At 46.3% G+C, this 23791-nt stretch overlaps 1 protein-coding gene across 2 annotated transcripts in view; it reads right to left on the reverse strand.

Annotated features, from left to right (window-relative positions):
* The window catches only part of GNG4 (G protein subunit gamma 4), a 77965-nt gene that overhangs the window by 18791 nt on the left and 35383 nt on the right, over positions 1–23791 (reverse strand). The window contains exons 2-3 of one of the 2 annotated variants that reach the window (XM_081229622.1): positions 19815–19925; positions 13276–13384 (exon numbers count right to left, since the gene is read on the reverse strand). In XM_081229622.1, the coding sequence (XP_081085748.1) occupies positions 13276–13374 (99 nt within the window). In that variant the 5' untranslated portion in view covers positions 13375–13384; positions 19815–19925. The remainder of the gene's footprint in view (positions 1–13275; positions 13385–19814; positions 19926–23791) is intronic. The other variant, XM_081229623.1, reaches the window with a different exon arrangement.

Consider the following 23791-nt stretch of genomic DNA (forward strand, 5'->3'; position numbering starts at 1 on the left):
CACGAACCCGTGTTCCCTGAATTGGCAGGTGGACTCCCAACCACTGCGCCACCAGGGAAGCCCTGTATCATTTTTTTAAGATTCCACAAATAAGCAATATCATAATTTGAAAAGATACATGTACCCCAATGTTCATCGCAGCACTGCTTACGATAGCCAAGAAATGGAAGCAACCTAAATGTCCATCGACAGATGAATGGCTAAAGATGTGGCACATATATACAATGGACTACTACTCAGCCATAAAAAAGAATGAAATAATGCCATTTGCAGCAAGGTGGATGGACCCAGATATTACCATACTAAGTGGAGTAAGCCAGACAAAAAAAGACTCTTTGCTCCTTCTAATGGTGTTCCCCACCCCCTCTCAAATCCTTTCCTTAGCTTTTCTACCTCCCTTTCAACTCATTATTTTTATCTCTCCCTTGAGCTCTTGTTTCACAGATTCTATGTTTGCTTTACATTTTTTGGAGACTATAAAGCAGTCACCTAAAATGTTCTTTGGTTTTTTGGAAGAAGACTTCTTCCTAAGTGAGTGCTCCATTAGCCTTTCATACGCTAGAGTCTGGTCCTTGATACCTTGGCAGAATATTTGCATAGGTCCAATGTTTTTTGGGGTTTTTTCTTTTATACTTAGAAAGAGGGCAGTTCTAATCCAAGTCTGCTATTTGTGCAAGAACAGTATGGGGAGGTTCTCTTTGACCCCCTCCATTGTTTGCTGAAGCAATATTTGAATATTTTCTTTACAGTGTGGCTGGAACATCCTCATTCAGTTCTTTGAGTGGGTGATGAGATCGGAGGCAGTGGGAAGTCCTAGTTCAGGTAAGTTATTCTTTAGAGCTTTCCCTCTAAAGATGTTTCAAACTTTCCCCAGTTTGTCCAACCCCACGGTGGAAATCTTCGGTTTTTGGCTAATTCCCACTTTAGGGCAAGCAGACCACCTTTGTGAAAAGCCAGGCAGGTGGAATGCCAAGGCTCACAGGCCAGTGTCTGTTTCTCCCCTCTAAACTGGCAATATGATTAATGAATAGATATCTTCCAGGCAGAGGTGAAAGAAATCTTCCAGATGAAGAGACTATCATGTGAAAAGGCAAAAGAGCGTGTTACAGCAGGGCATATTTAAGAAATTGCTGGAGAAAGTGTGAGTGTAGACATGTGGAAGGGAGTACAAAGAGATGAGCCTGGAGGGGTAGTAATAGTTCCTCAGACACCATGAGTGGACTGAATCAAGAGTCTTGTAGGTCATGCTAAGGAGCCCCTATTTTATCCAGTTTTAAATAGAGGGATTCAAAGTCAGATTTTTATACTAGACTAATTTAGAGAAAGGGGAAGGACAGATCTGAAGGGGCAAGACTAGAGGCAGATCAACCACCTACAGCTTCTGCAGTTGGTCAGACAATAAATGTGACCATGAGGATGGAGGTGAGGGGAGAGATCTCAGAAATGTTCAGGGAGCTAAACTGGTGGGATATGGAAATATATTAGCTATATGGGATGAAAGAGAGTTTCTTGTTTGAGAGACCAGGCAGATGGTGGTATAAAGAAATGAGGGAGAGAATACACAAAAAGAACAGGATGAACTAAAAAAAGGTCAGTTTTGGATGTGCTGATTTTAAGGCTTTGGGGGATTGACCAGTAGGCACCTAGATTATACAGAATAAAAGTTCAGGGGGTTGGGCTGGAGACACATATATTAAAAAGTCACAGGAGTAGATGAGTTTACTCAAGAAGACCCTGAAGGTTTAAGGGCAAAGCAGGCTAGGGATAAAACGAGAGACCACTAGCATGAATATGGCAGATAGAGATCCAGTAATGGGAAAAGGGATGAGTGACCAGAAGTAGGAACAGAAATACTCTGAAGAGTCAGTATCTGCTCAAAAGTGGGAGAGCAGAATCAGTTACCACATTTCAGATCAAGAGGGGGAATTATGGGTTGTTAATTATGAACTGGTTTAAATTTTTTAAGAACTTTGAAAAAATTCTTAGATTGATTCTTAAGTAAATGACAGATTTTGATGGATTAGACAGTTAAATGTAAAAACTGAAATAATAAAGGATACAGAAAAAATATAGGTGAGTGTTGATCTAATTTCATCATGGAAAGGCTTACGTATAAAGCAAAGGAGTCCACAGGAAATACTGATAGTTTTCATATTAAAAATTTTAAACACTGGTACATCAAAAATAATCAAAGACTAAATTAAAACACCAACAACAAACTGGGAAAACTACTTGTAATATATAATATGCAAGAAACTCTTACTAATCAATACAAAAAAGATAAGTACAACAGAAAGCTAGGCCAGGGGTAGGAACAAGGCAATCAATGTGATACACCACATTAACAAAAGGAAAGACAAAAACCACATGATCATCTCAACAGACTCAGAAAAAGCATTTGATGAAATTCAACATTCATTCATAATAAAAATGTTCACCAAAGTGGGTACAGAGGGAACATATCTCGACATAATAAAAACCATTTATGACAAACCCACAACCAATGTAATACTCAACAGTAAAAAGCTGAAAGCCTTCCCATTAAATTCTCACTTTTATTCAACATAGTACTGGAAGTCCTAGCCACAGCAATCAGACAAGAAAAAGAAATTAAAGCTGGGCTTCCCTGGTGGCGCAGTGGTTGAGAGTCCGCCTGCCAATGCAGGGGACACGGGTTCGTGCCCCGGTCCCGGAGGATCCCGCGTGCCGCGGAGCGGCTGGGCCCGCGAGCCATGGCCGCGGAGCCTGTGTGTCCGGGGCCTGTGCTCCACAACGGGAGAGGCCGCAGCAGTGAGAGGCCCGCGTACAGCAAAAAAAAAAAAAAAAAAAGAAATTAAAGGTATCCACATTGGAAGGGAAGAAGTAAAGCTGCCACTATTTGCAGATGTCATGATACTCTATATAGAGAACCTTAAAGTTTCCACACAAAATTATTAGAACTAATAAATGAATTCAGCAAGGTAGCATGATACAAGATCAATCTTCAGAAATCTGCTGCATTTCTTTACACTAACAATGAAATATTACAAAGAGAAAGTAAAAAACAGTCCCATTTAAAATCACATAAAAAATACCTAGGAATAAACTTAAATGAGGAGGTGAAATATCTATATGCTGAAAACTATAAAACATTGATAAAGGAAATTGAAGATGATTTAAAGAAATGGAAAGATACCCCATGCTCGTGGATTGGAAGAATTAATATTGTTAAAATGGCCATACTATCTGAAGCAATCTACAGATTTAATGCAATCCCTATCAAAATACCCAAGACATTTTTCACAGAACTAGAACAAATAACTCTAAAATTTATATGCAAGCACAAAAGGCCCAGAAATGCCAAAGCAATCCTCAGGAAAAAGAAGAAAGCTGGAGTCATAACCCTTCCAGACTTCAGAAACTAATACAAAGCTACAGTAATCAAAACAGCATGGTACTGGTGCAAAAACATACAGACAGATAAAGGGAACAGAATAGAGAGTTCAGAAATAAGCACACACACCTATGGTCAATTAATTTATGACAAAGTGGGCAAGAATATACAATGGAGAAAAGAGTCTCTTCAACAAGTGGTGTTGGGAAATCTGGACAGCTACATGTAAATCAATAAAATTAGAACACTCCTTCACACCATATACAAAAATAAACTCAAAATGGTTTAAAGACTTAAATATAAGACATGACACCATAAAACTCCTAGAAGAGAACATTCTTAGACATCTCCCAAGGCAAAAGAAATAAAAGCAAAAATGAACAAATGCGACCTAATAAAATTTAAAAGCTTTCCCACAGCAAAGGAACCCATCAAGAAAACGAAAAGACAACCTACAGAATGGGAGAAAATATCTGCAAACAATGCAACCAACTAGGGGTTAATATCCAAAATATATAAAGGGCTCATACAACTCAATATGGAAAAAATGAACAACCCGATCAAAAAATGGGCAGAAGACCTAAATAGATATTTCTTCAAAGAAGAAAACAGATGGCCAGGAGGCACATGAAAAGATGCTCAACATTGCTAATTATTAGAGAAATGCAAATCGAAACCACAATGAGGCATCACCTCACACCAGTCAGAATGGCCATCATCAAAAAGTTCACAAACAATAAATGCTAGAGAGAGTGTGGATAAATGGGAACCCTCCTACACTGTTGGTGGGAATGTAAATTGGTGCAGCCACTATGGAAAACAGTATGGAGGTTCCTTAAAAAACTAAAAATAGAGTTACCACATGATCTAGCACTCCCACTCCTAGGCGTGTATCCAGAAAAGATGAAAACTCTGATTAGAAAAGATACATGCACCCCAATGTTCATAGCAGCACTATTTACAATAGCCAAGACATGGAAACAACCCAAGTGCCTGTGAATAGATGACTGGTTTAAGAAGATGTGGTATATATATACAATGGAAAGTTATTCAGCCATTAAAAAGAATGAAATAATGTCATTTGCAGCAACATGGATGCACTTAGAGATTATCACACCTAGTAAGTCAGAGAGAGAAAGACAAATATTATATGATATCACTTATATGTGGAATCTAAAAAATAACACATATGACTCTATGTGCAAAACAGAAACAGACTCACAGACATAGAAAACAAACTTATGGTTACCAAAGGGTAAAGGGATACGGAGGGATAAATTAGGAGTATGGGATCAACAAATACACACTACTGTACATAAAATAGATAAGCAACAAGGATTTACTGTATAGCACATGGAACTATATTAGATATCTTGTAATAACCTGTAATGGAAAATAATCTGAAATATATATAAATATAATTATATATATTTAAATATATATAAACTGAATCACTTTGCTGTACTGCTGAAATTAACACAATATTACAACTCAATTATACTTCAATTAAAAAAAGGAAATTATACTGAAAATATTGGAAAGAATGGAAATACCCAAGGATAGGAGACCAGTTAAATAACTGCACATCAGATGAAGATATTAAAATGACATTTTAGGAGAGTATTTACTGATCTGGATATATAATCACAATATACCATTCAGTGAGAAGACAGATTGCAGAAAGTAATAAATTGATGAAATAAAATTTATATTTTAAGGCAGGACAAGAGAAATTAAACACGAAATCCTCTCTCTCTGTCCGTTTATGCCTCCTCCCTCCCTCCCTAATGTGCAGTGTGCATTTTCATTACACATTTAAGCAAAGGTCCTCAAAGGTGGGAATGCCTGCTCAATCGTAAAGATCAATTTTTTTCCCTTTCTTCTGACGTTAGCAATGTAATTTCTTAAAAGAAGAGAGTTCTTTCCCAGGGCTGTAGGGGGTCATGGTGACTTGCTGCTCCCTTTCTACCTGTTTACCTGGACTACGTATCCTTGGTGAACTTAACGTAAAATATCAGTATGTCATTTTGACGTATGATACTTTGTCTCGAAAATGTATGACTGTACCTTTAACTTCTAACAGGTGAAACAGTTTTCAGAGCTTCTGAGAGTCTGTCTCCCTGGTTACAACCCTCAGTTTGGCTCAAATAAAATTCCTCTTTTTTCCTTAACTTGGTTGTTAATTGAACTTTCATCAACAAAATGTATATTACAACCATAATTTTATAAAAAGAAAAATAGATAAACAGCTGGATGGAAAAACAAGAAAATGTAGTGGTTATAGATTATTTAAATTTTCTTTTTCATACTTTTCTATATTTTCCAAAACTTCCTAAAATAAATGAGTAGTTTTTATTTTAAATTTTATATATTTTTTTAAAAATTTTTATTGGAGTATAGTTGATTTACAACGTTATGTTAGTTTCAGGCGTACAGCAAAGTGATTCGGTTATACATATACATGTATCCACTCTTTTTTAGATTCTTTTCCCATATAAGCTATTACAGAGTGTTGAGTAGAGTTCCCTGTGCTATACAGTAGGTCCTTATTCATTATCTATTTTATATATAGTAGTACTATTTTTATAAACAGAAAAATTGCATTATTTTCAAGACAAGATTTAAAGCCCCCAGATAGAGATGCCTACTTTCTCACATTCTCACTTTAAGGTCTCCCTTTCTCTTTGAAGAGCCTTAAGTATGCTACATGCTTTGGGATATGTCTAGTTCACTCTCACATATTTATGGTTTGAAAAAAAGTTCTAAGTGGAATAAGTAGAGCATATGTAACCTCTATCTTGAACACTTGTAAATTCAGTTTTTGTGTCCTTGTATTTCCTAACTAAAATATTTTTTGATCATGTATTCGCTTTTCTTTTAAGCACCAAATGAGAAAATCTGCAAGACCAAAAGTAAGTAGGAATATTCCTTTCTCTAAAGCTATTCCCCTTTTCCAAACTGTTTTCTCCAAATTTTTCATACCTTTTATGGAGAAGGATTGTGAACAACTGTCATTATTTCTCATGATAGAATCTCTCTTCTTTTATGGCAGTTCCTTCTTTCAGCACTAGTTTCACTACTGCCGCCATCTCTTTGGGTGACTTTATGCACATTTGTCATCTGCCATTCTTCTTTTCCTGCCCTCATTTTTTCAGCAGTCTACAGAAGGGAGGCTGACATAGAACAGGGCGATCTGTCTGTCAACAATCAGCAAATCAAGCTTGTGCTGTTTTTTTTTTTTAATTTTTATTTTGTATTGGAGTATAGTTGATCTACAATGTTGTGTTAGTTTCAGGTGCACCACAAAGTGATTCAGTTATACATATACATATATCTATTCTTTTTCAGATTCTTTTCCCATTTAGGTTATTACAGAATATTGAGTTCCCTGTGCTATACAGTAGGTCCTTGTTGATTATCTATTTTACATATAATAGTGTGTGTATGTTAATCCCAAACTCCTAATTTATCCCCCCCCGCCCCCCCCCAGCAACTTTCCCCTTTGGTAACTATAAGTTTATTTTCAAAGTCTGTGAGTCTGTTTCTGTTCATTTGTATCATTTTTTTAGATTCCACATATAAGTGATATCATATGATATTTGCCTTTGTCTGACTTACTTCACTTAGTATCATCATCTCTAGGTCCATCCATGTTGCTGCAAATGGCATTATGTCATTCTTTTTCATGGCTGAGTAATATTCCATTGTATATATGTACCGCATCTTCTTTATCCATTCATCTGTAAGCTTGTGGTGACAAGATTAATTTCATCCCAAGGGCAGCACTTCTTGGGGTTGTTAGCACAACCACAGCTGTTTAAGTTATCTACTGAAGGCAAGTGAGAGAGATGGGCCTAATGCTGCTTGGCAAGTCTGTCAGCTTCCTGGTCCCTGGCTGAGAGTTACTGGTTTGCTCAAGGTGTGCATCCATCCCCAGAGCCTAACAGGCTACAGCCCATGGGGTTGGCCCAGTGTCAGGAGTATCAGGACACCCTGAGGGGTACCCAGTGGAGAGGCAGCTCCCAGAAGCCCTCCTGGGAGCCTGGGACCTGGCCTGCTCAGGGCCTCTGTATCTCCCCCAGGGGGCGATGCCTTTTCTGCAGCTGAAGTCTTCTCTTGGGCTGGACAGTCAGGCTCCAGAAACCACTTTCTCCACTTAAGAATCTTATACTTTGCTCAGCTCGTATCTGCCATAATTTCTCAACAAATTTTCCCTATTTGATGATCCATGTCATATATGTGCTTTCCCAATAGAACTTTATATTGCTTGAACCTCTAAAGGATGAGAGTAAGAATAAGGTTATGGGTGCCCTTTTCCAAGGGACCAAAACAGTTTCCAAGTCATCTTTTATGTGCTTGCTATTTATTTATTCATTCATTCATTCATTCATTCATTTTTGGCCACGTTGGGTCTTCCTTGCTGCACGTGGGCTTTCTCTAGTTGTGGCAAGTGGGGGCTACTCTTCGTTGCAGTGCGCAGGCTTCTCATTGCGGTGGCTTCTCTTGTTGTGGAACACGGGCTCTAGGTGCGTGGGCTTCAGTAGTTGTGGCACGCAGGCTCAGTAGCTGCGGCACGCAGGCTCAGTAGTTGCAGCTCGCGGGCTCCAGAGCGCAGACTTAGTAGTTGTGGCGCACAGGCTTAGTTGCTCTGCGGCATGTGGGATCCTCCCGGACCAGGGCTCGAACCCGTGTCCCCTGCACTGGCAGGCAGATTCTTAACTACTGTGCCAGCAGGGAAGTCCCTGTGCTCTTTATTTATTTTTTAGGATCCTGAGTATTATTTGCTAAGCTTCTGCTTTTGGGGAGGCCATATAGGTTCTATGCTGAATCCTCCCTGTGTTTACGATGCATGGAACACGTTTACATTTTTTTTTAAGCAGCTGATACAGGTTCGCAAAGAGGAACACCCAGCTTTGTTGAGAAATGCCCCAGTGAGCTTTGAGGTAGGATGGAGAAGAGGATGCTGGGGGAGAGGGCTGAGTTGGGGAAGGCAGTCAATAAACATTAAAGGAATGAAGGTAGTATAAGCAGCTTTTGGCAGGAAAGAGCTCTCTACAGCAGCCCCCTTTGTCTTGTCACTAACCTTACACCAGGTGCCCCCCACGCTCTACTCATCTCCGGCCCTAGCACCCCTTCCACATCGTTTGACCACACAGTACCTTGCCTAATCCGTTGGTTCTTTCCATAGATCAAAGAAGTAGAAATGAGGAATAAGTAATTAACAGATGACCAGATCTCTTCCCTAGCTTCCCCTTCAGTAATCTCGCCAACGAACGGTGTGAACAAGACAGCATCCAAAGAAAGATCACGAGGAATCAACAAGCCTGCACACACGCCTGCACGCAGTGGGGGTTGGCGAGGACTCTGACCCCCTATCTCAATGATTCACTGAGATTATTATTTCCCTTTAAAACCTTTCATGGCTGAGCAGAATCTCTGGAGGTAGTTTTGGGGGGACACTGAATCCACCGTGTCCCCAGACTGCCGGCATTCTGATTAAAAGCAACTTTCCTTTCTACCAGCGTTTCTCTCTCTCTCCAGTATTAATTTATGAGCAGCAAGCAGCTGGACCGATTTGGTAACAGTAAAGAGAGGCAGAGGATGCTGAGGGTGTGTGGGGGGAGGGTCTCTTAACGCAGCGGTGTGTGGGTTTGAGGGCTGGCTGTGGGCTATATGGTGAAGCCTCTCTTCTACGTCCTGCAAAATCTGGAACAAAGTCTATGTTGACACTAGTGCTTTTATGCAGACGATGTTTGAGGGGGACAGACAGGAGGGTAGTGGATATTTCTACATTTTTCCTCCATGACCTGCCCATACCTCTCTGAGTTCACACGAATACTTTTTCTTACATTTGCAACCCAAACAACTGCTTAATGCGGTAGTTGTTCCCTTCTCTCCCCTTAACAGACCTCTCCTTTATTCCCCTGAGCTGCAAACGCCATCGTTTCCCTCCTTCCTTCCCCATGAGATGCTCTTCCAAGCAGAGCAAACTACGCAGCCCGGAGGTGGGCTCTGCAGTCGGCGACGCACCGTACAAGCCATGGGGCTCCTCTCTGGTTTCATGCCCGATACGTGTCCTGCCCAGGCTGTCCTCTGGGTCCCCCTCTGTCATGCTTCCACCTGGGAGCCGGCTCTGTGGGACCTGTCACTGCAATGATTTCTTCCACGGGGCCTCCAGCTGTTTCCCCTTGTTCTTCCCTCTCTCCGGGCCCCATGGAAGGCACGGCACACTCGCTTTTTCCACATCCTCACCATGCAGTCAGCCTGCCCTTTTCCCCCTTCACGTGGACCTGGTGTTGCCCTCACTGTTTGTATGACATCAGTGAATTCTAGGCACTGTTCCTCTCCTCCTTCCACACAGCCTCCCTCCGTCATTTTCCCCCAGGCTCCCTTTTTCCTTTTTCCCCTCCTGCAGTAAACTCTCACCCACCCTAGAAAGGCCACTTCTTCCCCCTGGTGATGCTGTTCCTATTTCCACCCTCCTCAAGGTCCTTATCAAGGTCAATCTGGAGTATCTTTGATGGAGTCTCTTTCTTTCCACATTCTGTTTTTATTGTCTGGCTAATTGATATCAATACACAATTTTTTTTTTTCCCACCAAAGAGTTGCATCAAGTAGGTTTTTCCCCAAAGCCATCCTGTGCCCTGAAGCAAGGGGCGTCTAGTGATTAAAATCAAGTGTGAGGGACTCCCAGTGGCTGTCCAGTGGTTACAACTTTGCCTTCCAATGCAGGGGGTGAGAATTAGATCCCTGGCGGGGGAGCTAATAGGATCCCACATGCCTTGCAGCCGAAAAACCGAAACACAAAACAGAAGCCATATTGTAACAACTTCAATAAAGACTTTAAAAATGGTCCACATCAAAAAAAAAAATCTTAAAAACAACAATATCAAATAAAGTGTGAGCTTAACATCCATGAGGATGGCTATAATTTTTAAAAAAGGAAAATAACAAGCATTGGCGAGGACATGGAGTAACTGGAACTCTTGTGCATTGCTTGGGGGGTGGGGAGGATGTGAAAAGGTATGGCTACCATGGAAACCGGTATGGTGGTTCCTCAAAAAAGTTGAACACAGAATTACCATATGATCCAGCAATGCCACTTCTGGGCATATACCCCAAAGAACTGAAAGCAGGGACCCAAACACTTGCACACTCATGTTCACAGCAGCATTCTTCACAAGAGCCGAAAGGTGGAAACAATCCAAAAGTCCATCAACAGATGAATGGGTAAATAAAATGTGGTACATGCACATAATGAAATACTATTCAGCCTTGCAAAGGAATGAAATCCTGACACATGCTACACTGGACAAACCCTGAAAGCATATGCCAAGTGAAATAGGCCATACACAAAATTCAGACAAATATTGCATGATTCCATGTCCATCAATGAGGTACCTCGAACAGTCAAATTCATAGAGACAGAAAGTAGAAGAGAGGTTGCTGGGGCTAAGGAAGTGGGGGGACGGGGAGTTAGAGCTTAATGGGTAGAGTTTCTGTTTGGGGGGATAAGGAAAAAGCTCTGGAAATGGGTGGCTGCACAATAGCGTGGATGTACACAATGCTAGTGAACTGTACACTTAAAAATGGCTAAACTGGTAAATTACATGTTATATGTATCTTACCACAATTTAGAACAAACAAACAAAAAGTTCAAGGTTGTGTGAGCAAAACCAAAGCCAAAAAACAACACATGACTGTGAAGCTACGGCCGGCATGTGGTTCCTCAGGGCCACCTCTGTCCTCAGGCAGCCCTGGATCATCTCTGCTGTGACGACACTCTGCCAGCTCTGAACCAAATCTGACACGGCTGTCACTGGCCCTGGAATTACCACAGAGGCCTCAGATCCCCCCGGGCGGCTTCTCCCAGGATCAAGGAGCCGCATTTCCATAACCCACTCACCGCAAGAACAAGACTGCCCATCCCTTGATGCCACCTGAGTAACAAACTGGACTCTGAGTTGCCTTATGATCTCCCCTGCCTCTTTTGGAGACTGTGCATGTGCCTTTAGTGACTCCTGAAGGGCCCTTCCTCGTGGGGACATGTGGTCCGCACCATGACTCCTGGGTGGTGATGGTCACAGGTGAGGATCTGTTATCATCGAGTGTATCTTCCTTGCCCAAGTAAAACTCCCCAGCATGGTGACTGTCCTATCGCCAAAACCGGTGCCCACCATCTTTCCAGTCCTCAGGCCATGGGCTTGACAGTTGGGGTCTAGCTTCTCTCTTCCTGGCGGCTCCCACACTTACCCTCTAAGTTCTGTTGAGTTTCTTGCGCGCTGGCCTCTCCATCCTGCCTCCGCTCTCTTCCCCTTGAGGCCTCTCCCGGGTACCTCTACAGCTTCCGCTGCCCTCGGCCTCTGACAACTTTATCGACTGTTGTTAGTCATCCCGTATGTAGCCTCGGCGCACACCCAGTCATTTTCATGAACCGTACATGTGCACACAGCATCCCCCAGCTGCCCCCCCAGCACAACTACCAGCTTTTCCGTCAATTCCAAGTGCTTCTCAATGAGCCACAGTCAGCTCACACTGGCCTTCCCTTCTCCCCCGTGTCACCTCCCAACCCGCTCCCAGCTCACGACTCCTGGGAGTCTTCTCTGAGCAACATGACGGAAAATTCCATTCGTGTTTATATCCCAGGACGGCACTGAGGCCAGAGCACGTGCTCAGGCATCTTTGTCCAAAGAGCAAATCTCACCGTATTCTCGTCCTCTCAGCAAGGTCTGTTCTACCCTTGAACCAGTAGCCTGCTGACTGTCTGCAGTGGTCATCCTTAGACCCATTTCTACACCACTGGGGCTCCCCCTCTTTAAGAATTCTTTTCTTGCTTCCTCTTCTAGCCTAGGGATCAAGGACTGATGTCTATTTTGTAGCTGGTATCAGTACGTGCAGATATAGCTGATCCACTTAGACCGATGTGTATCATCCTGCATCCCCTTCTCGCATGGTACATACACCGTGTCGCTTACTGTGCTTGCTTACTGCCTCCTTGGACAGCTCGTACCTGGACGTCCCCAGGGAAGGGGGATAACTATCCTGACGGAAGCAGAAGCTGGTGTTATCTGGCCACAGCTCTCGGGGGTGGGAGCCTGGGGAAGGGACTGCTTGCTCTGCCAACAGAAGGCTTTAGGAGTCCCCCAGTGCCCCATGGATTCTGTCTTATTTGAATCCCAGTGTCTGGGTGAGAGCCCTGTGTTGTGTCCCAAAAGGCCACAGACACACTGGACTCATGTCTCCTGCTGTCAGATTCCCAACGGGCTTCCAGGTGTATTACAGTCAATGAACCTAACTAAGCGGCATCTCAGAGCCACTCGCTCCGCCTGGCCTCCTGCTCGCTTCAAAGTGGCACCTGGAGAAGAGCTGACTTCATCTCACTTCAGCTCTCCCAGCGTGAAGACAACTACACTCCTCAGAGAAATGAACATGGTGGGAGGCAGCTGGCACCTTTCTTCCCTTTCCTCCCCAAAGGAGCGTATGACAAACGCGGTGCGTGGTTCAATGCTGCACTCCCGACAGCGCCCCTGTCAAAATACCTGATGTTGTCTAACCTCAAAGTCACTGGATCAGGCAGGAAAACGATGATGGATCTCACGGTTCAGCTCTCTCTCGCTTACTGGCATGACGACGCAGCTAAAGAGAGCTGAGATGAATATGGGTCTATTTTTGGCGACTCCTCGCGGAATTCACACACTGTGTATTCTGCAGCCCTTGGATGCTCAGGCACGCTCAGAACTCTGCAGCAAACGCTCGTTTGTAAATGTTATAGCCTCCAGTGTTGGCTGGATGCTCTATGGGGCGACGCCTTTGCTCTCATGAGGCTGCTTTGAGCGTGGGGGGGGGGCACTGTTTGGAGGTGAGCGTTGGTCAGAGGGCCAGGCCGGCGTGTGCGTGCTTACCTTCACCCTGTCCATGCAGGCCTCCATCTTCAGCTGCTCCACAGCCTTCCTGGCTTGGGAGATGCTGGCAGTGCTGTTATTGGACATGCCTTCTTTCATTCTGCCGCCCCTGAAACAACCAAAGTTAAGGGGCTGAAAGAGCTGCTTTTCCAAACGTAAGGCCGAACCCCCCTCAGCTTTCTCGCCTCCTACCCCCTGCAGCTTCTCTTTCCAGGCCAGGGAGCCATGGGAGCAGACCCTCCTGGGCTAAGAGGAAGGAGTGCTTCATCCGAGTGATGGGAGCAAGCCATCAGGCTCCTGTTTGCCAGACTTTCTCAGCCCCAGCGAGAGGAAGCAGAAGATAACAGATGGTCCCAGAGTCACCTTACCACCCCCATGGCCATAAGTAATACCCTGACATTTGTACGGTGCTTTGTTAGTAATAAATCATTTTCATACACATTTGTTCACTCACTCCTCTAGCAGCCCTGAAAGTTGGCAAAATAGACTGAGTTTTGTTTTACAAGTAAAGAAAGTGCAAAACTCAGAGAAATGAAGCCAAGAGTCAAAGGTCCCACAGCCAAAATCTGTGGACCCAGAATGCAAACGCAAAGCGTTGAAGCCTAGCTGAGGGTTCTTTCCACTGTCTCACATGGTGTTCTCTAGCCGGCTACACTGCAAAGTGCAAGTTTCCCCTGAATGAGCTTGCTTTATTATTCTTTTTTAAAATTAATTAATTTATTTGGCCACGCCATGCAGCATGTTGGATATTAGTTCCCTGACCAGGGATCCAACCCGCACCCCCTGCAGCGGAAGCAGGGAGTCTTAACCACTGGACTGCCAGGGAAGTCCCGCTTTATTATTCATTTTAATTTGCTGTCGTTCCAAAACGTTTACAGACTTTACGTTGGGAGTTCGTTTTTACACAAGAACACATACACACACATACACACCTATCCCAAGCACAGATTTGTTTTTCTAGAAGGGGGAAGAAATTCCTCCCGACCCAACATGTCATTCTGCCAGAAGACCCCTGTGATGCTAACTGCTCCACAGCAAAGCACATGCCGTAGGTTACCGTTACCGCATCTAATGAGAAAGTACCCAGAGGAGGTCTACTCGGAGTAGCCCGAGAGCTGGAGATGGGTCTCCCAAGCACCAGCGGTTTTCAGCAGCGCACAGCGAGGTGGCAGGAGGCTAGGCCGGTCCCGTGGTGGGCAGGCCACACTCTGCCTTTTCTCATTCACACTGACTCTCTGGCCCAGATGAGGCAACTGATGGCAACTTCATCTATCCACAGGCAATGTTCGAAAAATAAAACTTTCTTCTTCTAAGACAGAGCAGCCACCAAAACCACAGTGTAACAGGTGTGCGTTCCTATCTTGGTTGGGAACTTTTATTTCCCAGGAAGGGAAGGAGAAGCATGAGTACTTGAGGATTTTGAAACCCGGGGGAGCAGCCACCTACCCCGCACTCTACAGAGATGCGTGTGCAATTCTGCATGTGTGTTCAGGGCTGTGTCCCTGTGTGCCCACGTGCCTGATGGGCATGCCCTCTGCCAGCCTGTGTGTGCAGGGCGGCCCCTCTGTGCACGTGTGTGTTTACGTGTCCCTGGGTCCACACAAAAGGAGGGAGAAGATGCAGTCTAATTCCCAAGCCTCCTCAGCCTGACTGACAAGTGAAAAAGGACCCTGAGATCACTGTCCTCAGATTCTGATTGTCCAGCCCCGTTCCTGAATCCACCCCTCTCTCCCTTCATCACTGACTTGGGGGGGTTCAGGAGTTGGGGAAGTGGAGGGGTGGCAGGGACCAGGGGGGCTTCATGAGAGGAAGCTGAGCCCGGGGTCAGCAGAAGTGAAGAAAGGAAGATGCGGGGGAAGGGCAGAGGGAGAAGGACTCTGAATTGCATGTGTGTGTGTGCGGGTGTGTGTGTGACTGAGGGTGGGTGTTAGTGTGTGTGTGAGTGAGGGTGGATGTTAGTGTGTGTGTGCGAGGGTGTGTGTGAGGGTGGGTGTTAGTGTGTGTGTGGGTGTTTGTGTGTGTGAGGGTGGGTGTTAGTGTGTCTGAGAGTGTGTGTGAGGGTGGGTGTTAGTGTGTGCGTGCACGTGTGTGTGTCGGTGGGTGTGAGTGTGTCTGAGTGTGTGAGGGTGAGTGTGTGAGGGTGTGTGTGCGTGTGAGTGTGGGTGTGAGTGTATAGAAAATGTTACCGGCAGAACCGAATCCCCGTCCGACCCACTGGAACCGCCCTCTCCCTCCCCGCTGCCCTGGGACTGGCCCTGACCCCACTGCGCCGCTTTCTCATCCTTCCCCGGGTCACAGAGAAAGGGCACATTTTCAACCCTCTCCTCAACACAGAGCGAGAAGTCTGGCCAAATGCTTAATATTGGACAAAGAGCCTTTTCCGTTTCGTGTCCGACAGAGAAAATAAGCAGGTGAGGTGGACCCAGCACCCGGCGCCGCGTGGCTTCTCCCTCCTGTGTCCCCTCCACCTCCTCGCTCTCCCCACCGGGTCCCCCTCCAGACCACGTCCGCCCACAGCCAGGAGGGCTCTGCTCCTGGGCCCCGGTGTCCTCACCCCCTTCCTCCTCCTCAGTCTCAAAGCCCCGGGGCCTCCACAGTGTCTGCCAGACCACAGCCCCGCACTGTCATCACTCTCCCAAGACTTGCCTTCTTCCCTCTGTCCCCAAAACCCAGCACTTTCAATCTAACTCCTTCCCCTCCCAGCCCCCTCAGAAGGGCTGCTGGAGAAACGCCCCCAAAAGCTGGGGACTGGTGCCCACAGACTTGACAGGCCAGCCTGAGCAGGTCCTCAAGGCAGCCTGGCGACCTCAGCCCGTTCCCATCACCCCTCCCTCTGCCCTCCTGACCACTTCAATCTCCATCACCTCCCCACCACCTCTGTCCTCTCTCATCCTTGGAAGGCGACCTCAGCTTCCACGGAATAGAGGAAAAGCCGTTAGGGCAGAACCTCCTTGACTCCAGCTCCACCTCTTACGGTTGCTCGGTGTCCACACGCATCCTGCCCTCCATCCGTGCCTCTGCATCAGGACCCGCTGCTGGCCCTCCCCATGGCTGCCCACTTCCCTGCTGCCCCTGAGAGCAGAGCCCACCTTCTGCTTCAGGGGCCCATGGTGCCACACGCCCATTTCCCACCTCCCTTGCAGAAGGACCAGAGCGCATGAGCCCGTCCTAATCAAGGCTACATGCGGGGAAATCTGCAGGGGACTTGTAGGAAAGGTTTTTCTTCCTAGTCAAGGCCCACCAGGAGAAGCCCCAGTCTTTGGCTGGCTTCACTGAGAGTTGCCATAGTGACATTGGGGAATGGACCCAGGGCAAAGGCAGGAGACTCATGGAAAAACAGATCCAGAGCCCTGAGATGCATGGATCCCAGACACTCTACTTCGGACCCTTGATACTGACAGAATATATTCCTCACAGTCTAGGCCATATTTCTTGGGTCATCTGTCACTTGCAGCTGAAAGCATCTCCTTACCCAAGGCTGATACCTCACCTGTGGTGGACCTGCCCTCTTCTTGGGGCTCTGCCCTGCCAGTCACCCCACTTTCTCCTGTAACGTCAGTGTCTCTGGGTGCCTTCTTTCTCAGCACATAAAAATACATTTATGTCTTTTTCATCATCTCAAAACAAACAACAACACAACATAAAACCCTCCCTTCCCCCCCATTTCCACTCTTGCTCAGGAAGGAGGTGGAGAGGTAACTACAGATGCACATAGAAGGGCCCCCTAAGTAACTAAACGTGGAGATGCTAAAAATAAGGATGCAAAGCACTGTCCCCAGTACAGGGATGACAAGCCTGCCCACCTCACCCCCCTGCTCTGCTGCCCCTGGACTCACTGACCCCATTTATAGGATGTCACTCTTGTTGCCGTCAGTGACTTATAAACCACTTCACACACATGCATGTTTCTGTTCTTTCTCCAAGTGGCCAGTAAGGTTTCTCAAGCATGCATACCCAGAACCCAGACTGTGGCGCCACAGACCAGAACCTGTATTTCACAACCTCCCAAGGTGACTCTGGCACGTCCCAGAGGTGGAGAACCACGGCTGGCTGTAAATCGTTTCCACTCCGTTGTTCCCGTATGTCCATCAGATCACCTTGGAAGGTGGGTGTTCATGTACCTTCAGGACTCTTTAATCAGTCCTTTACAAATTTTAATGGGCATATGAATCCCTGGGGATCTGGATAAAATGCAGCTTTTTGATTAAATGAGTTCGGTTTGGTCCAAGATTTTGCATTTCTAACAAGCCCCCAGTTGCTGCTGGTCTGGGGACCACACTTTGAGTAGCAAGGCTCTGAATCACCAAACGTTAATACTGGAAGGGACCTCAGAGGTCCAGGTCCTACCCCTTTTTTTTCAAATTTTCAAGGAGGTTAAAGAACTTAATTTTGCAGAGATCTTTAATGGAAGTGGAAGGAAGCATTTCCCCGATGCTGCCCGGGCTGGTCACCCCTCCTCAGCCTGGTGGAGCCTTCAGGACACTAAGAGGCCTTTACCCATGCACTTGGGCTAGCCTGCTCTCCCAGGACTCACCCCTCAAGTGATCCTAACCCAGCCTAACTTGGGCATGCAATGGCAGGGAGGATTCCCCCACCCCCTGTGGTGTCAAGGTAACCCAGGGACATAGTTAGCCATGGAGAAGGAAATGGCTTTTGTCAAATGGAGCTAAAGGCAACTGAGCCTTTTATTTATTTATTTATTTATTTATTTTTTGCAGTACGCGGGCCTCTCACTGCTGTGGCCTCTCCTGTTGCGGAGCACAGGCTCAGACACGCAGGCTCAGCGGCCATGGCTCACGGGCCCAGCCGCTCTGCGGCATGTGGGATCCTCCCGGACCAGGGCACGAACCCACGTCCCCTGCATCGGCAGGTGGACTCTCAACCACTGCGCCACCAGGGAAGCCCCGGCAACTGAGCCTTTTAAAGTTATGACCTCATGGGAAGGTCTCTGAGGGCCTCCCTCCCCTACCCGGTCAGGCACCTCTTAGGTTCTACATCTCTGCCCTTTCAAGACTGTAACTGAGAAGGACCCTATGGGGCCTTCCCGGGACAGACCCCTCCCCCATATCCTCCACTTTAGCTCCTCTCTGAAGCACCTAGATAACAGTATCTGATGCACATTTCCTGAGTTGTTTTGTAGATCCTAAAACCCCCACCAAATGGAAGAAATTAACTACCTGACGACCACAAGCATGAAGCCCCCAGACCTACTGGGGCCTGAGGGTTGATAATGTGACACCGTCTGTGACCTCACCGTCAGTCAATCAGAGAACTGTGCATGAGCTGATCACATACCCTGGGACTCCCCTCTCTCACTCAGCCTTTAAAATGCTTTCCTGAAACCCATCAGGGAGTTCAGGTGTTTCAAGCACTAGCTGCCCTGGACTCCTTGGTTGACGCCCTGCAAAAAACGCTGCACTTTCCTTCACCACCACCCGGTGTCAGCAGATTGGCTTTACTGTGGGCGGGAGAGTGGACCTAAGTCTGGTTTGGTAACAAGACTACCCAGACACCATACCTCTACGTGAACAGATGGATGTCTCTCTCCATATACGTCTGTGTGCATGTACACCCGCCTTAACCCAAGAAGGAACGTGGAAGTAGGGAAGAATGGAGATGCAATGAAGCTGAACATGAATACTGGCCACCGGTGGACCACTAACTTGACCCTTGGCTTTTTAGAAGACAAGGCAGAAGGAAAACGAGCCAACTTCTCAGGAGACTGGCTCTGTCACCTCGGTGGTCAGACATCTTCCTCCTCGGGCACACGGGATACACTCGCACAGACAGCTTCCCCAGGGAGGTTCTAACAGGCTGCATCCTGTGGTGTATAACTGGGTAAACTCAGAGTCGGGGGCGGGGCAGTGCAAGGTGGTTCAATCCCCAGTGCTGCCGATCTGACCTGACTCAGGATACAGTGTTTAGAATTTCTGGATGAGTGGATGTCATCGTGCCTTTTCAGCCATCCTCCTTAACATGACTTATCTCCACAGGCCCTTGATATGTGTCGGCTGGCAGAGTGCTGCAGTCTGTCTCTCTGGGAAATGCCTGAAAAACAGCTGTTGCCAGTGAGCATAGCCCTCTAGGCCTAAAGGGACCAAGCAGCTTAGACTGCAAGGTGGGCTGGGTGAGAGTGTTGGTTGACCTTCACCCCCCTTTGTCACAGCGAGTTGCTGAACAAGGGTGCTTGCCTGAGCAACATCTCTGTTCCTAGTGGGGACAGCACACAGCTTGATTTCCCAGCCAAGGCCAGCAACCCATGGACATGGCTTGGTTCTCCTCCTGATGCTCCCCCAGGAGGGGGCACATCCACTAGCCTGAGGGATAATGTGAGGAGGGAGGTAAAATAGGCTTCATGAGGGCCCTACATCTGGGATGATGACAACTGCTAGAAGAAGAAAGTGATGGTGTGAGGACCTGGCCACCCATCAAGGAGCCTGCCAGCCCAGCCTCACCCCAGGCTCACACACGCACTGCTGGCAGAGACACCCACTCTCCAGAGACAACCTGCTCCTGGACAGGGTACGTTACCTCCTCACCTGCTGAGAGATGGCACAGTGACAGGCCTGGGCAGGGGACGGGCTGGTGGCAGTGGCAGCTGACAGTTGTCAGACGAGAGGCTGAGTCAGGGCTCCTGCTTTGAGGCTCACCTGGAAGCACAACCAGAGATGAGTCACCAGGTGCAGCAGAAGCCAGGCGTCTCCCAGACAGTCCCAGCTCCCTCCGTGCCCTGCCCTCGAGCTCAGCAGCTGTCTCTCCTGTATCAGGCCGCAGGGGAGACGGTGAGCTAAAGGCAGAAAGAGAAGGCCCCGATCTGACAAAGAGCACAGGGGAACATCTGGAGACCACAGGCCACCTGGGGCCTCCCGTACCTGCACGCTGCCCTCCCCCACCCCCGCTCGCCCTCCCCAATCCAGCCAGACCTCTGCCAAACAGGAATAGTTTAGATGTTTTCTTTCTTCTTATGAAAAGATATGTCCATTGTAGAAAAATATGAGCATAGAGAAAATTACAGCAAAGAAAATAAAGACAGATTATAATGCATTTTAAAAAAATTTATTTATTTTATTTATTTATTTTTGGCTGCTTGGGTCTTCGCTGCTGCGCGTGGGCTTTCTCTAGTTGCGGCGGGGGGGGGCTACTCTTCGTTGCAGAGCGTGGGTTTCTCATTGCGGTGGCTTCTCTTGTTGCAGAGCACGTGCTCTAGGCACCCGGGCTTCAGGAGTTGTGGCTCTCGGGCTCTGGAGCGCAGGCTCAGTAGTTGTGGCGCATGGGCTTAGTTGCTCTGTGGCATGTGGGATCTTCCTGGACCAGGGCTCGAACCCGTGTCCCCTGCATTGGCAGGCGGATTCTTAACCACTGCGCCACCAGGGAAGCCCTACAATGCATTTTGCCAGAGACAATTTTGGTTAACATGTTGATGCTTATTATTCTCACACATACTAGGAATAACCTGATTCCAACCAGAGGACATTTAGAAGAGATTATTTGATTAGATGTCTTTAAAGCAGGGGACTCTCCATGGACAGACAATTAGCCCCGCCGACTCCCTCCCCCAGAAAGGCTGACTCTGGGACAATGGGCTCCCTCCCCCGGGGCTCCCAGCATCCTGCCCTAGAGCATCCATCTCCCAGGATCCCAGTGAACTTGGACCAAAAACAAAGGCCAGACAGGAATGGACTGACAGTGCTGTTTATTCCCCCAGCTAGAGGGGCATCCAAATGCGCTTCGGTTTGAGGTCGTTTGGGCCCGTTGTACGGCTTCACAAACACCCATGCCTGCTGTTTCCAAAGTGATTGTTTCTTCCTGTCACAGTAATTGGTTGCATCTGGATGCTTCCCATCCCCCCAAATTGTTAGACTTTTATGGAGTTTTATTCTCATCTCCTTCCCTTCTTTGTTTTCTCATCTGCTATTAGAAAACCCTTTTTGGACTGTTAATTTGAAAAGATACACACACCCCAATGTTCACTGCAGCACTATTTACAATAGCCAAGACATGGAAACAATCTAAATGGCCATTGACAGATGAATGGATAAAGATGTGGTAGGACTTGCTGGCCGTCCAGTGGTTAAGACTCCGAGCTTCCAATGCCGGGGGTGCATGTTCGATCCCTGGTTGGGGAGCTAAGATCCCACATGCTGCACAGCGTGGCCAAAAAAACAAAACAAAACAAAAAAGATGTGGTACATATACAATGGAACACTTCTCAGCCACAAAAAAGAATGAAATAATGCCACGTGCAGCAACATGGATGGACCTAGAGATTACCATACTAAGTGAAATAAGTCAGAAAGAGAAAGACAAATCCCATGAGATCACTTACATGCGGTATTTAAAATATGACACAAATGAACTTTTCTACGAAGCAGAAACAGACTCACAGACATGCAGAACAGACTTGTGGTTGCCAAGGGGGAGGGTTGGGGGAGGGATAGACTGGGAGGTTGGGACAGATACAAACTATTTATATATAGAATGGATAAACAACAAGGTCCTACTGTATAGCACAGGGAACTATGTTCAATATTCTGTGATAAACCATAATGAAAAGAATATGTATACGTAAATCACTTTGCTGTACAGCAGAAATTAACACAACATTGTAAATCAACTATACTTCAATAAAATAAATTTAAAAAAAAGAAAACCCTTTTTGGCCTATTCCCTTGTTTTTCACTTTCCTATTAATACTCTCAAAACCCACTTCATTCTCTGTTTTCAAGTATCTGGCTTTCCAACTGGCATAGGATCTCGACTGCTGGTTGGTCTTAGCCAACTGAGGGGGTCCATTGGGGTCCTAACTGGAGAAGCCAAGGGAGGTCCAGCAGGTCCTCCACCAGGAGTCCCCATGCGTTATAACTTCAATTTTATATTAACTGAAACAGCCTGTTTCTGGCCTATCAAACCTACACTGCCCATCTGCTTTAAAGAAAAGGGCACATTGACCAGAAGTAAAGAATGCCCATGTTAAAAATAAAGATTAAATGCCTCCCTTCCTGGGACACCAATGCTGGGACTGCTTCAATGATAAGACTGCCTTCCCAGATGCCAAGGCCATGCTGACTCACTGTGTATGTGCTGGTCTGTTTTTTCTGAAAGCTTGAAGGAATGTATCCCCAACTTGCTTAATGTTCTTTGTTCTGACAAGATATAAAACTGTGCTGAAAACCATGCTTCTCTGGAGCAGTTCCTCAGAATTATCTAAGATGCTGTCTTCCGGGCTATAGTCTTCAGTTTGGCTCCAATCAAACTCTTTTCTATTCCTGTTATAGATTGTTTATTGATTATTTTCACTGACATGGCCAATGAACTAGACTTGCCCCAGTATCCCTTGCAGGTAGGTGGGGCCTTGTGAGTCTTCTCACCAGTGGAAACTGAGTGGAAATGCAGAGCACCACTTCCTGCCTGGCCTGAACACACTGGGTGTGTGTGCCTCCACACTCAGTCCCCACCCCATGATCTGGACCGTGGACATGTCTGCAATCAGCCAGGGCAGGCAAGCACAGGGCCTCAGGCAGTTGTTCCCCAAGCGCCGTACCTGGACCAGCAGCACCAGCATCACCTGGGAGCTTGTCGGGAATGCAAATTCTCAAGCCCCACTTGGACCTGCTGAGTAAAGATGCTGGGAGTAGGAGTTGGTCTAATCAGTCCTTCAGGGGGCTGGGATGCTCAGGAGAGACTAAGAACTACAGTCCCGGGGCAGGACAGAGAAACAAAGTGTAAGGAGCCTGTATCTCTGAAATGCACTTACAGCTGAGCTCCCCTGTCCACCTGCACTGCTTGCCTCTCGGCTTGGAGGTGATGGGAGAGAAATATTTCTGTGCATTTTATGTCACTGTCTTTCTGGGGCTCTCTTTCACAGCAGCTGTGCATCTCACTAACCAATACAGTGTTTCAACAGAGGTCTGTAGACTTCTAGGGAAACACTATGGCCTTGAAAATACTTTTAAGCCTTGAGACAAAAGTACTAACTTAATGCTGAGAACTATAAAACATTAATAAAGGAAATTGAAGATGATTCAAAGAAATGGAAAGATATCCCATGCTCTTGGATTGGAAGAATTCATGTTGCTAAAATGGCCATACTACCCAGACCAATCTACAGATTTAATGCTATCCCTATTAAATTACCCATGACATTTTTTCACAGAACTAGAACAAATAATCTTAAAATTTATATGGAACCATAAAAGACCCAGAATTGCCAAAGCAATACTGAGGAAAAAGAACAAAGCAGGACAGGACTTCCCTGGCAGTCAAGTGGTTAAGACTCAGCACTTCCAATGCAGGGGGCAGGAGGCATAACCCTCCCAGACTTCAGACAATACTACAAAGCTACAGTAATCAAAACAGCATGGTATTGGCACAAAAACAGACATATGGATCAACTGAACAGAATACAGAGACCAGAAATGAACTTACACACCTACAGTCAATTAATCTTTAACAAAGAAGGCAAGAATATACAGTGGGGAAAAGACAGTCTCTTCAGCAAGTGGTGCTGGTAAAGTTG

This window comes from Mesoplodon bidens (genome assembly GCF_964165515.1).
Source record: "Mesoplodon bidens genome assembly, chromosome: 1".
In the NCBI taxonomy this organism is placed as follows: Eukaryota; Metazoa; Chordata; class Mammalia; order Artiodactyla; family Ziphiidae; genus Mesoplodon; species Mesoplodon bidens.